At 36.2% G+C, this 12,991-nt stretch overlaps 1 protein-coding gene across 1 annotated transcript in view; it reads left to right on the top strand.

Annotated features, from left to right (window-relative positions):
- The window catches only part of LOC150095850 (tachykinin-like peptides receptor 86C), a 123,161-nt gene that overhangs the window by 73,066 nt on the left and 37,104 nt on the right, over positions 1-12,991 (top strand). Inside the window, exon 2 of the mRNA XM_090409331.1 lies at positions 12,325-12,537. Within this exon, the coding sequence (XP_090265457.1) occupies positions 12,325-12,537 (213 nt within the window). The remainder of the gene's footprint in view (positions 1-12,324; positions 12,538-12,991) is intronic.

The raw sequence follows: 12,991 nt of genomic DNA, 5'->3' as shown, positions 1-12,991 counted from the left end.
TTACAGGAAGACAATGCATTATATCATAAGGCTGCTCTAACTGCGTGGTCTGTGGATATGAATGTCACCACATTTGACTGGCCTCCAGAGAGCTCTGATATTAGCCCTGTTCATCATCTGTAGGATGAACTGAAGCGTAGTGTAGGGCTAAGGACGTCCTCCCCTGAGAATGCAAGTCTAAGTGACCCGTAAAGTAGTACAAGTCTAGGCAACTCGTGGTGAAGGAGGAATAAGCTCTTATCACTGTTCTTAATATTTACCCTTAATGCAAAGCCCATCTCCTTGAGGAGATGTATGATGCTATGCATTAAAGGCAAGGGGCCACTATCCAGACCGGTTTCGACCTTAATTGAGGTCTCATCAGTGGGAGCCAGGTTTAGAAATACCAAGGTTAAGTAACACAGAGCTTATAAGGATTTTACGAAAACAAGTTACCAAATATAAGCTCTGTATTACTTAACCTTGGTATTTCTAAGTCTGGCTCCTACTGATGAGACCTCAATAAAGGTCGAAACCGATCGAGGTAGGGGCTCTTTGCCTTTAATGCATAACATCATACATCTCCTAAGAAGATGGGCTTTGCATTAAGGGTCAATGTTAAGAATAGTGATCACAGCTTATTCCTCCTTTACCACGAGTTGCCTAGACTTGTACTACTTTACGGGTCACTTAGACTTGCATTACGTGCAGGGGCAAACTTCACTTAATTGTCTGTTTGCTTACTTGGGAAATGGAGTAAAAACCAGGTTTAAAATAGCTTGGTATCTCTAACATATATTATATCCAAGGTAAAAAACTTTCTATATGTATATATATAAATTTGTGAATATTAGGAGTATCCTGAGTTCAATTCCCACCGCTGAGGCGAGGAGCTTAAGGATCCTTCTCAGACATAGCCAAGTTAGCTGGTTTTGGGCGTTGACAGAAGGGTTTTTCTCCCTAGTTTATCTGGAGTTTTTCCTCCCGCAAACAGGCAAACCGGCCCTGTGAACACACATGGATTACAGTCAAGAATACTTAAGACCCAGCCATAGACCTGATTCGTCAGCTATGCCGGTCACGAGCCCGGATAAATTATAGTGGGGGGGGGTGAGATGGTGCCGTACCTTCCTGTTAAAGGGATTCACGGCCGTTGTTCCATCATACGAAAAAATAAAAAAAAATCAGAGTTCACAGAGAACAAGACGTGGCTGGCGAGGATTATATTATAAGAGATGTCTCTTTTGTGCTCTTCAAGTCGGAGAAAAATTGATTTATCAATTTTTCTCTGACTTGAAGAGCACAAAAAAGCAAGGTTAAGTAATACGGATTTGTCCGTAGTAAGTTTACCACAACTTCAAATAATTCTATATACTCCTGGGAACTGAAGATGGTGATATTTCTTTTTAGGCTGATTAAGGACAGATCGGAGTTTTGGTAAAGTAGAGAAGCACGTTTTGATGTTGAACTTTTTTAAAATCCAAGCCAGTTTGGGGGAGAGGGAACTAATGTAAAGCAAGGAGATGTAAGCTCTGAGGTAGTAGAATATCCATTAGTTTGTTGTGGACGGTGAAAAAGAAGTTTCTCAACACTTTTTGGAGCGAAACCATTATTGATAAACGTCCTTTTGAGGAAATTAAGTTCGTTTTGAAACTCTTTGTCGTCTGATAATAAGGATCTGGTCCGATGCGCAAGAGTAGATATAATGCCATATTTCTGTAGAGGGCAGTGGTGAGAGGACAGGTGAAAATATCTATCTGTATGTGTTGGTTTCCTGAAGATTGAATTTTAGTATTAAGATTCACAAAATAAATACTTCCTTAAGACCCATAGTTGAAGGCATCGACTCGCCCACATACAATTTATCTAAATATCTCGCCTCTTCCTTAAAACACCTCACAGGTAAATCCTCTTCTTACATCAATAATTCAGCTGACTTTGTTTCCAAGATCAAAAATCTCAAACTGAACAAATCAGACATGATGGCAGGCTTCGACGTAGTTTCGCTTTTTTACCAATGTACCAACCCAGGAGGTTCTCACTCTTCTCAAGAACAAATTATCCAAGAAGTTCTTCGCTTTACTTACTCTGTGTCGACTTAGGCTACTTCAGATTCGAAGACAAAATCTACAAACAAAACACCGGACTAGCCATGGGTAGTCCACTTTCCCCGGTGCTAGCAAACATTTCTCGAATACTTGGAAGAAAAAGCAATTTGTTCTGCCACACTAAAACCTAAAATCTAGCTCCGTTATATTGACGATGTTTTTCTTCTTTGGGAACACGGCCCAGATAACCTCAAAGTTTTCTTGGATCATCTAAATAACTTTCATCACAACATGATGATTTTTAAAATTCAAGCCAGTTTGGGGGAGAGGGAACTAATGTAAAGTTCTAATTCTAATAATAAAGCTAATTCGCCTCTAGGCGAGAAGTTAACTATTGTCTTTCTTTTTTAGACATAAAGATAACCAGGAGTACTGATAATATTAAAATTTCAATCTTCACGAAACCAACACATACAGATAGATACCCTCAAACGTCCGCTCACCACTACCCTCCACAGAAATATGGCATTATATCTACTCTTGCCCATCTGGCCAGATCCTTATTATCAGACGACGAAAAGTTTCAAAATGAACTTAATGTCCTCAAAAGGACCTTTATCAATAATGGTTTCGCTCCAAAGAGTATTGAGAAACTTCTTTTTCACCGTCGACAACAAACTAATAGAGATTCTACTACCCCCCCCCCTCCCCAGAGCTTACGTCTCCGTGTCTTATGTTAGTTCCCTCTCCCCCAAAATGGCTAGAATTTTAAAAAAGTTCAACATCAAAACGTGCTTCTCTACTTTACCAAAACTCCGATCTATCCTTAGTCAGCCTAAAGAAAAACATCACCATCTTCAGTTCCCAGGAGTATACAGAATTATTTGAAGTTGTGGTAAACTTACTACGGACAAACTGATAAATCAATTTTTCTCCGTCTTGAAGAGCACAAAAGAGACATCTCTTATAATAGAATCCGAGCCAGCGCCCTCGCCAGCCACGTCTTGTTCTCTGTAAACTCTGTGAAGGTCGCCAACACCAAATAGACTGGAATGAAACTTTTAATATTCAAAACAAAAACATAACAACCTGAAAATCCCGGGGTTTGCCAAATTTGGTGCAACTGCAATAAGTCTTATTTCGAACAGACGGAAAAATCCATTGCATTACATAAATAAATAAGTACCATAAAAGTGACTCACATACGGCAGAACCAGAACTAGTGCCCTGTCAAACCATACCCTGAATTCTGCTGACGCTAATGGATGTTCACGAGATGTTGAACGCATGCACACGCCTAACAATGAAGAGATACACAGAACAGCTTCGAATGTTAATACGCTAACGTTTTAATGTATAGTTTTTTGATCTTTCACAATTTTTGTTGGTTCTTCCCTGCTACTATGCACACGAAGAAGTATTCTATGAAAAAGAAACTAGTCGTGCAATCTACTTAATTAAAATAGTACTTTTAATTAAGTAGATTGTCTCTTATCTTATCTTATCTCTAGGCTTTCAGTCATTTAATCTTTAATATATATATATATATATATATATATAGTTAAGAACATAGAAAGATATTAAAAGACACTGAAACAAACATTGAGACACTCTAAAGCTATACAATTATAAAGTTATGATATTCGACTGTAAATTACAGTTATTATGAACTTGTGCTATAGTCCGTGTTAAAGTTCTATTGTTGTACACACAAGTGTAGCGTGTGTGGAATCACGCGATCTCCAGTATCTGATAGTAGAGCTGAAAGAGTCAGGCAAATTATAGCTGAGATTATTGTTCATATGAAGAGGGTCCAAGGTGATTTATTTTGACTCTACAATGCGGCGTTCTACCTCATCATGGCAAATGTGTAGGTTTGAAGTTGTTGTCCAATCTACTTCATGTTGGCGGCTTTCGTTGTTCGTGTTTATTGAAAACAGGACATGGCCTGATAGGGTAGTAGCTCTGGTTCTCTTGTAAGCAATGTCTCTCTGGTGTTCCTCGAGACGTAGGAGGATAGATTTCTCCGTTTGGCCATAGTAAGATTGTTTATAGTTTCTGAAACTTGATCTTATTTTTGGAAGAGTCGAGAAGCACGTTTGTATGTTGAATTTCTTTAAGATTCTACTCAGTTTTTTGGATAGTGTGCTGATATATGGCAAAGAGATATAACCTTTGGAGTCGTTCTGTGTCTCTACGTTGCTACGTTGACGGTGGGATAATTGTTTGTTGATATAATACTAAAGCGTAGCCATTGCTTTTAAAGGTCCGTTTTTTAGTTCTTCTTCATCTGACAGTACAGATCTTGCACGATTCGCAAGAGTTGATATAATACCCAACTTTTGCGCTGGATGGTGATGTGAGGACGCATGCAAATATCTGTCCGTGTGTGTTGGCTTTCTAAATATAGAGACTTTTATTGATTCAGGCGTCTTGGTGAGTTTAACATCAAGGAAACAGAGGGAACTATTTTCTTCAATCTCCATGGTCAATTTTATATCCTGATGGAGGTTGCTTAAATGGTTGAGAAACCTGTGAAGATTCTCAATACCATACTCCCATATGAAGAATATATCGTCCACATATCTAAGCCAAATTCTTGGTTTTAAACTAAAAGAGGAGATGAGATTGCCTTTTGTTCAAAATCCTCGAAAAAAATGTTGGCTAATATAGGGGAGAGAGAGCTTCCCATAGCTAATCCTTTGACCTGTTTATATAGTTTACCTTCGAATTCAAAATAGCCAGAGTTTACACAGTGAGATAGTAGAGAGAACATTTTATTTGAAATTTTGTTCTTTAAAATATGGAGAACTTCTTGTGTCGGAATGTTGGTAAAGAGTGCTACCACGTCAAAGCTCACCAAGATGTCAGAAGATTTGAGTTTAAAGTCCTTGATTTTAGAGACAAAATCTGTTGAGTTTTTAATATAAGAAGAAGATTTTCCCGCATAAGCTTTTAACGATGACGCGAGATATTTAGATAATCTGTAGGTGGGTGAGTCTATGCTGTCCACTATAGGTCTCAGTGGATAGTTTTCTTTATGTACCTTAGGGAGACCATAAAGCCTTGGAATCAGTGGGTGTAAAGAACGGATGGAAAGCCGTGTATTTCATGGAATTTCTGTGGTCTTTTGTAGGAGATTATTGGTTCTATTGTGTATTTCTCTTGTTGGATCCCTCTCAATTTCCGAATAACTATCTGACTCTAACAATGTTAAGATTTTTTCTCGGTAGTCTCTTTTATCTAGAACTACAGTTGCATTCCCCTTATCAGCTTTTAAGATGACGATATCCTTGTTATCGCATTGTAGAGTCAAAAGAAATCATCTTGGACCCTCTTCATATGAACAATAATCTCAGCTATAATTTGCCTGACTCTTTCAGCTCTACTATCAGATACTGGAGATCGCGTGATTCCACACACGCTACACGTGTGTGTACAACAATAAAACTTTAACACAGACTATAGCACAAGTTCATAATAACTGTAATTTACAGTCGAATATCATAACTTTATAATTGTATAGCTTTAGAGTGTCTCAATGTTTGTTTCAGTGTCTTTTAATATCTTTCTATGTTCTTAACGCCTGATGAAGTCAATCTCGACGAAACATGTTGCGTTTGGTTTGCAAATAAATCTCAATTTGTTATAATTCTCGGGTTTATAGTCAGTTTATATTAAAAATGAACATATATATATAATTTTTTAACTTGGGGATACTGTATATTAGGGTTATCAAGTAATTTTATAAGCTTGGTTATTTAACTCCTAATCCCAATGGGTAGTGACCACCACCCATAATGTATTGCAGTATACATCTTCTAGTGAGATGTGCTTTACATTATGAGAAATACTAAGAATAGTGATCAGAGCTTTACCCACCTTTAGAATGAGTTGCCTTGGTGTTGTACCATCTTTAGACTTGAACTATGTTTCAGGCGCAAACTTAACTATTTGCTTACTTGGGATTAGGAGTTAAATAACGAAGCTTATAAAATTACTTGGTAACCCTAATATATATATATATATATATATATATATATATATATATATTATGAGTATTTCCTCCTATATATATATTTATCCATGTACCAGAAAAGTTTACATTCTAACACACAAACAAACACATACACACGCACACAAAGTGAAAGGAGAGAGAGAGAGAGAGAGAGAGAGAGAGAGAGATTACTGTACCACCAGGTAGATAAAAGAAGAGCCTATTAATACATGATACATATCCAACTATATTACATCCTTATTATTTTTGTCTTCCACCCAAGAAAGTTTGCAAACCTGCAATGCAACAGTACCGTGAGCAATTAAGAATTTTTTTATCACTTTTTATTATTTTTTTCGCATACTTCGGAAATGCACTCTACAGACCAAACATATAAATAACTTCTTCAAGTCATTTCAGGCCTCTAATTAGCGGGGCGGTACCCTCGCACTGGGAGATGAAATTCGTTTCTGATCTGAAGACGATCACAAACATCTAAGCCATGGCGGGATTCGAATCCTCAGCCTATTTGTTGGTTGGAGAACGGGTACATTAACCACTCGGCCAACCGTATTGGTAAAACTCCTTACGAAAATTTCTCTTATCCGATATAAAGATTTAAAAAACAAGTTCTAAATTTATATTATGTGCATTTCATAAGTTAGTATGAAAAATATTAAATGAAGTGCCTTCCTTAGTTTTTCCTATCATTTCGTCATCATTTTATTTTCGTATTCAAGTCTATGAAAAAAAAAAAAAAGACTAAATTGATTTATTGGGGATTACAGCATAAGCAACTAAGTGTTATGATGCCAGTGCGTTAACAGCGCAGTTCGTGCGGACAATCTGCTTATTTGGGGAAAATTAAAACAAAAAAATAAAATAAAATAAAAAATAAAACTGATTTTCCTGGAAGAAAAGTCCTGATATCACATATGGAATAGGCTAACTCCCCTGCAAATGAAAAGCGATTATATCAACAGAAGGTGCCAGTACAATGTTGCTCACAGTTTCAACTGTTCCTGCCAATTCTTAAAATACCATTACTTCAGACCAACGCAAAACTGGAAACTGAGTCAATCCAGGCAGGTGCTTCTTTTAATATTTTCTTTAATATTATTGACGGTTAGCTGTTTAAATTAGGCCAAAGCAACCACAGCTTAGAGGGTATTGTATTATACAAGCAATGTAAACTGCATGTGATCTTTGTCCGGTTTACAATTATGATGATGAAAAATCCGAAATTCAGTGAGGGAAAGTAATGTCATTTTCACATACATCAGCTGAATCACCTTCAGCTGATGTATGTGAAGCCATAAGAATATTTCTTCAGTACTGAGACGAATGTCGAACTCATATCTTATCTTACCAAAGGCATCGCCACCGACACCTTACCGTGAAGCGCCTATATTACAGACATTTATAATAGCATTCTAAATTTACCTTTGAAAATGTTAAGTTTTTTTTAACCCATAGACAAGAGGTTGAAAAATCTATAGAACATCAGCACCATGTGTAGATAAATGATGAATTAAAAACAAGGAACCTACTGATATTTTTCTTGAAGACATGTTGCAGTCTTGAGGTACAAACATGAGGAAGGCTGTTTCACAGTACGGAAATAGATGGAATGAAAGAGATGAACAACCATTTGATTCGGTAGTTTTGATGGTCGTGGGCCGTGAATGACATTAAGAAGCAGCTGTTCGCGTTTTAGATTCAGTAAAGACGGAGGAATGATAGAGGACAATTGAGTAGAACATGAAAATACCTATATAAGAGGCATAAGAGAAAATGGATACAGTCTGCTAGTCAGACTGTATCCATCATTCACACATTTGACGTTCTTAGACACCGTATGGTCACTCCTGTACCTCACCGGGTTTTGGGAGCAAAGCTTTCTGCTAGAAGAAGTGGTAGGATCGCAGATGCCCTTTCTACACAGACTTAGGACAATCACAAACATCCATGCCTATGGCAGGATTCGAACCCGCAGCCTCTTGGCTGGAGAGCGGATATGCTAACCACTCAGTCAACCAGACCGGCTATCCATTGATCAGCAACCCTTAAAGAAAACGTCCTTCTCATAATAGAATTAACTGCTATAGTAAGGGCTAGCATTCCACCACTGCTGCCATCGGGAGGCACAAAGGTCAAGGAACAACCCTCTGAAGTCTCATTAAATGGAAGCATCACTTATAGGGACAAGCAGCAAAACTGTAAGTACATTTTCTCAAACTTTGTGCCTTAGAAAACGTAGCAGTTCAATAGGAAAGTTATAATTCTACAACTTTTGATTAATACTAAGATGGCGGCACAGAACGAATTAGAGTTCGAAAAAGCCCTCGATTTGCTGCCTAACATTGCCAAAGTAAGCGATAATTTAAGAAATTATCTAAAATAGGACATACTAACTGCAGTGAGAGAACCAACGAAGGTATTCAATAAAATGAAAAATGAAACAAAAGTATCAAAATAAATTCAGCCTACTACAAACAAGCAGGAACATGCTAACTTAGCTCAGCCTACTCAGCTATATTCAGAAGTCGTTAAAAATAATGCTAAAAACGAAGATGAATCTGAAAACAATCCTTACTATAAATTAATAGTGAAACTGATAGCTCAAATGAACATAAAAGAAACCAAAAATATCATAAAAGAAAATATAGACCCAAGAAATAACTCGGAATTACTGTACATAAATGAAAAGTATTAATAACGGAGTCTTAACTGAATCCAAAGAAAAGACCGACATAGACTTGTTACTACATAACGAAATCTCTAAGGAATGCAAAGACACACGTTAGTAGGAAATCCCAGTAAGATTTCATCTTCCAAGGCTAATTATATATGGTATTCTAAGCGAAATAGATACGATATATAATTAACTCAATACGCATGCAGAACGAAGAACTCTTCAATGGCGATACAAAGAAGAACAGAAATTCATCATGACAAATAAAAAATAAAAAAAAAACGAACAAGAGAAACTTAATTATTGAAGTCAATCCAATGGTAAGGACGAAATTGCTGAAAAGCGGTGTTAAAATGCTGTAATGAATTTTCCATTGCGCAGACTATGTAAGCATTGTGAGTTGCAATAAGTTTCACCATCATACACGAGACTGTAGGAGAAAAAACACCTGTCCGAACTGCTCCGAACTGTCCGAACAAGTTCAGCGAGTGCCCAAGAAATGAGATGAACTGTATAAATTTTCAAAATCATAACAAGTATGCCCAAACCAAAACGACTGCCATGTGTTTGCAAAGACTGTCTGACATACAACTACTATAGAGAGCTCAAAATTCAAAACATAGATTATGAAAAGTAATAATGAAGTTACCAAAAACAGCACTATTTCCCTGGCATGCCTGAAATAAATTTTCAACGCTCTATCAAGGCTGTAAATAAATAACAGAACTCATAAATAGGAAAAATATAGGACTAGCATTAATACAAGAACCTTACAACATCAACAACAAAATATGTGGTTTTCCAACTAATTATAAAATATTTTCCAAAGGATCAGAAAGAAAGAGAGCCGCAATACTAATGGTCAACCCTGAAGTCGAAACAATATTAATTTCTTAATACATGGGACTGTAATATCCCATCATCTGAAAATACCAGAGGAAGCAGCTTCATTGATCTGACAATGGCAGATCGCTATTGTAAGATCTATTTTATCCTGGGTTTCTAAATGGAGATGCGAGGAAGAGGAAAGCTGTTCTGATCATCGCATATTAAGTTTCATCATCAGTGACAAAAACTTAAACGGAATACACAAGCCAAACCATCGCATTAACATCAAGTACTTCACCAACAAAACCAATCTAGAGATATTTGTAAAAGCATTAAAAAGAGAATTTGCATGCCTAATATCAGAGCATCACTTTGATGGGATCAACGCACAACAACTCAGCTTAGACAAGAACCTAGCCATCTCGGCATCAGCACAAGCCGATATAGATTTCCTTGCTTCTGCGCTCTCATCCGGTCTGAAAAAATTCAGCGACCAAATACTCAGAACCACCAAGAAGCTAATTATCGATGGAAGAAAATCATTACCTTGGTGAAACGACGAACTAACAGTCCTAAGAAAACGTGTAAACGCACTCAGACGACTATATCAAAAACATACAATAATCAAGATTTAAGACAGAGTAAGACAGAACTACTATCAGTCCAAAATTACAAACACGAAAACAGAATCATGGAAAAAATTCTATACTGTTTCAATCGTATCGAATCCTTGGAACTGTATATATAAGTTAGCAGAAAGTAAGAATAAGGCAACCTATATTATTAACTATTAAGAAAAAAACAGTACGACTCCTACACCACTAAAAACTTAGCAGAAACTGCAGCTAGAATGATAAACAAGTTTATTCCCGATAACGACGAATCAACAGTTGAAGAAATCCACAAAACTTACAAAGAATAGAAACAGACATAGATACTCCTAACGATTTATTTATATCTAATGAAATCAAGTCAATATTAAGTTCAATGGATCTAAGAAAAACTCCTATAGAAGACGGAATAATCAGCGATATACTCCTAAGAGAGTTTGTCGCATTCCCCGAATTCATAACAACAGTTTACAATGAATGCCTAAAAAGAGGGCGATTTCCTTTTTTTTTATAGAAACGCTCTAAAATTATACCAATAATCAATCTAGGAAAAGAAATTAGCACAAATACAGGCCAATCAGTCTCATAAATGTTGCTGGTAAGGTACTAGAAAAACTTCTGATAAACTGAATAATACAAAACTATAAAATCTCTGATAAATCGAATAAATTTGACAGTCGCTTAACATGGCAATGGCTTCAGCACGACAATCAAGAAAAAGACAGAAGGTCTGGTACTTGCTGCTCAAGAACAAGTAATATAAAAGAATACAATAAAGGAGAAGATCCATAATGATAGCAAATGCCGAATATGTAGAGATAAAGAAGGGACAGTGGATCATCTAATTAATTCTTGTAGCAATGTTGCTCATACGAACTATAAACAAAAGCATCATTTTGTAGGCAAAGCTATCTGGAGCGTGTGCAGGAAATATGGTTCCCAACTTACAAAACCTCTTGGGAACACACAGTTAAACAAGTTATTGAAAATGAAAATGCAAAGATATGGGACTTTAAAAATTCAGAGAGATAGACATCTGGAACAAAACATGCCAGACATCGATACCGTTGAACAACAACAACATGTGTGATTTATTGATGTGACAATACCAGGGAACAGTAGAGTAGAAGAAAGAGTGCGTGAAAAACTGACCAAGTATAGAGATCTGGAGACTGAAATTCAACGACTTTGAAACAAGTAAACAACAGTTCCAATTGTCATAGGAGCACTAGGAGCAATATCAAGAGCATTTATGAAACATATGGAAAAGTTAAAGTTGAGCCTCCGAGATATAATATCATCTCAATTTCAGAAAACGTCACTTTTAGGGATATCTCACGTTTTATGACGATGTCTAATCGAGTCCAAAGCCTTTCGATCAGGCCCGAATTGGACTCAATGGTCAGTCAAATGTATCATTATGCCGTTTCATGTTTCTTGTTACTCTTTGACTCTGTTAATAATAATAATAATAATAATAATAATAATAATAATAATAATAACGTAATCCTAGATATGAAATAAGCTGTATACTGTCATTTTAAGGAAGAAAAATAAATAAAAATAACAGAAGTGGATATGCATGCTTATAATCATGGTGCTGAAATGCAAAATTTGTCTTTCTTTCCTTACTAATCGAAATTAACACAAACACACTCCAGCTACCATTGTTTCACATCAACACTTTGATTTATTATGAGACAAAGTTAACTTATTTTCAGCTGAAAAGTCCTTATAATTTTTTTCTCCTTTCTACACGGGATTCGAAGACAGATCTTTCAGCCAGAAGGAATTGTCACTACTGACTGTATAACGGAGGTGTTCTCAGTAATACATTGATGACAAATTGAAAATATAATGTCCCGAATAAAATGTATTTCCATAAAAAGAACAGCCACAGAAAAGAGACGTTGGAATAAAAATGTTCATGATAAAAAAAGCTCTTAAGATATAATTGACTACAATAAAAATTCTCTCTCTCTCTCTCTCTCTCACACACACACACAGAAAAAACCCTCAAGTACGTTAATATTAATTTGGAAATGTAAAGTATCGAACACTAAGAGTTATAATATAATTCATCTGTGTTTATTATATCAATGTCGAGGATACCGGGAAAAAGAAACGCAATCTACTGGAAATATAACTAATTCAATATTGTTTTAGGTATGTTGCGGTAGTCTGTCCATTGAAGCCCCGCATGACCCGAAAAACAGCCTTATTCGTGATAGCAGGGATCTGGATAAGTGCAGGAGCCCTTGCGGTACCTAACCTGTTATATTCTACAGCGATTGAATACCGTTATTATAGTGACAAAAGAACGGTCTGCTTTCTTGTGTGGCCAGATGGCATTGGAGGAATCTCAAAAGCAGATTACATGTAAGTTATACTTGGTAAAGTATACATTTTAATTGTTTAAATTAATTTTAAAAAATAATAATTGATATAAATATATTTTACGTTTCTTGCTCAATTTTAATAAAGATACAAATCGCAGGTTGTAATTATGTAACCATCTTGCTATTTCCCGATCCAGACGAAAACTGCTACTTTAATTTCTCTGTTATGTTCACTTTCCTGTTGCCAGGTAACACTGTTCTAAACTGTGATGACAGTCAATAGTGCCTTGTCGCTGCTAGTTTAGTTTTATTGTCATTACGCTACCTACCTATACATTACATTTCTGCTATCTCTGCATATATCAAGTGCTGCTTTTTTTTTACCTTTATTTCCATAAACTAACTTGCAATCGCTTTTGACGAATTGTTTGATTACAACAAGTGAACAGAGGTTCTGTTCAAAACTGGTTCGAAGATTTTTATTTCTGCACCCG

This window comes from Typopeltis vanoorti, chromosome 19 (assembly GCF_054136105.1).
Source record: "Typopeltis vanoorti isolate ZY-2024b chromosome 19, IOZ_Tvanoo_1.0, whole genome shotgun sequence".
In the NCBI taxonomy this organism is placed as follows: Eukaryota; Metazoa; Arthropoda; class Arachnida; order Uropygi; family Thelyphonidae; genus Typopeltis; species Typopeltis vanoorti.
Note: the sequence above shows the minus strand (reverse complement) of the source record. Positions and strands in the feature narration are given on the sequence as shown.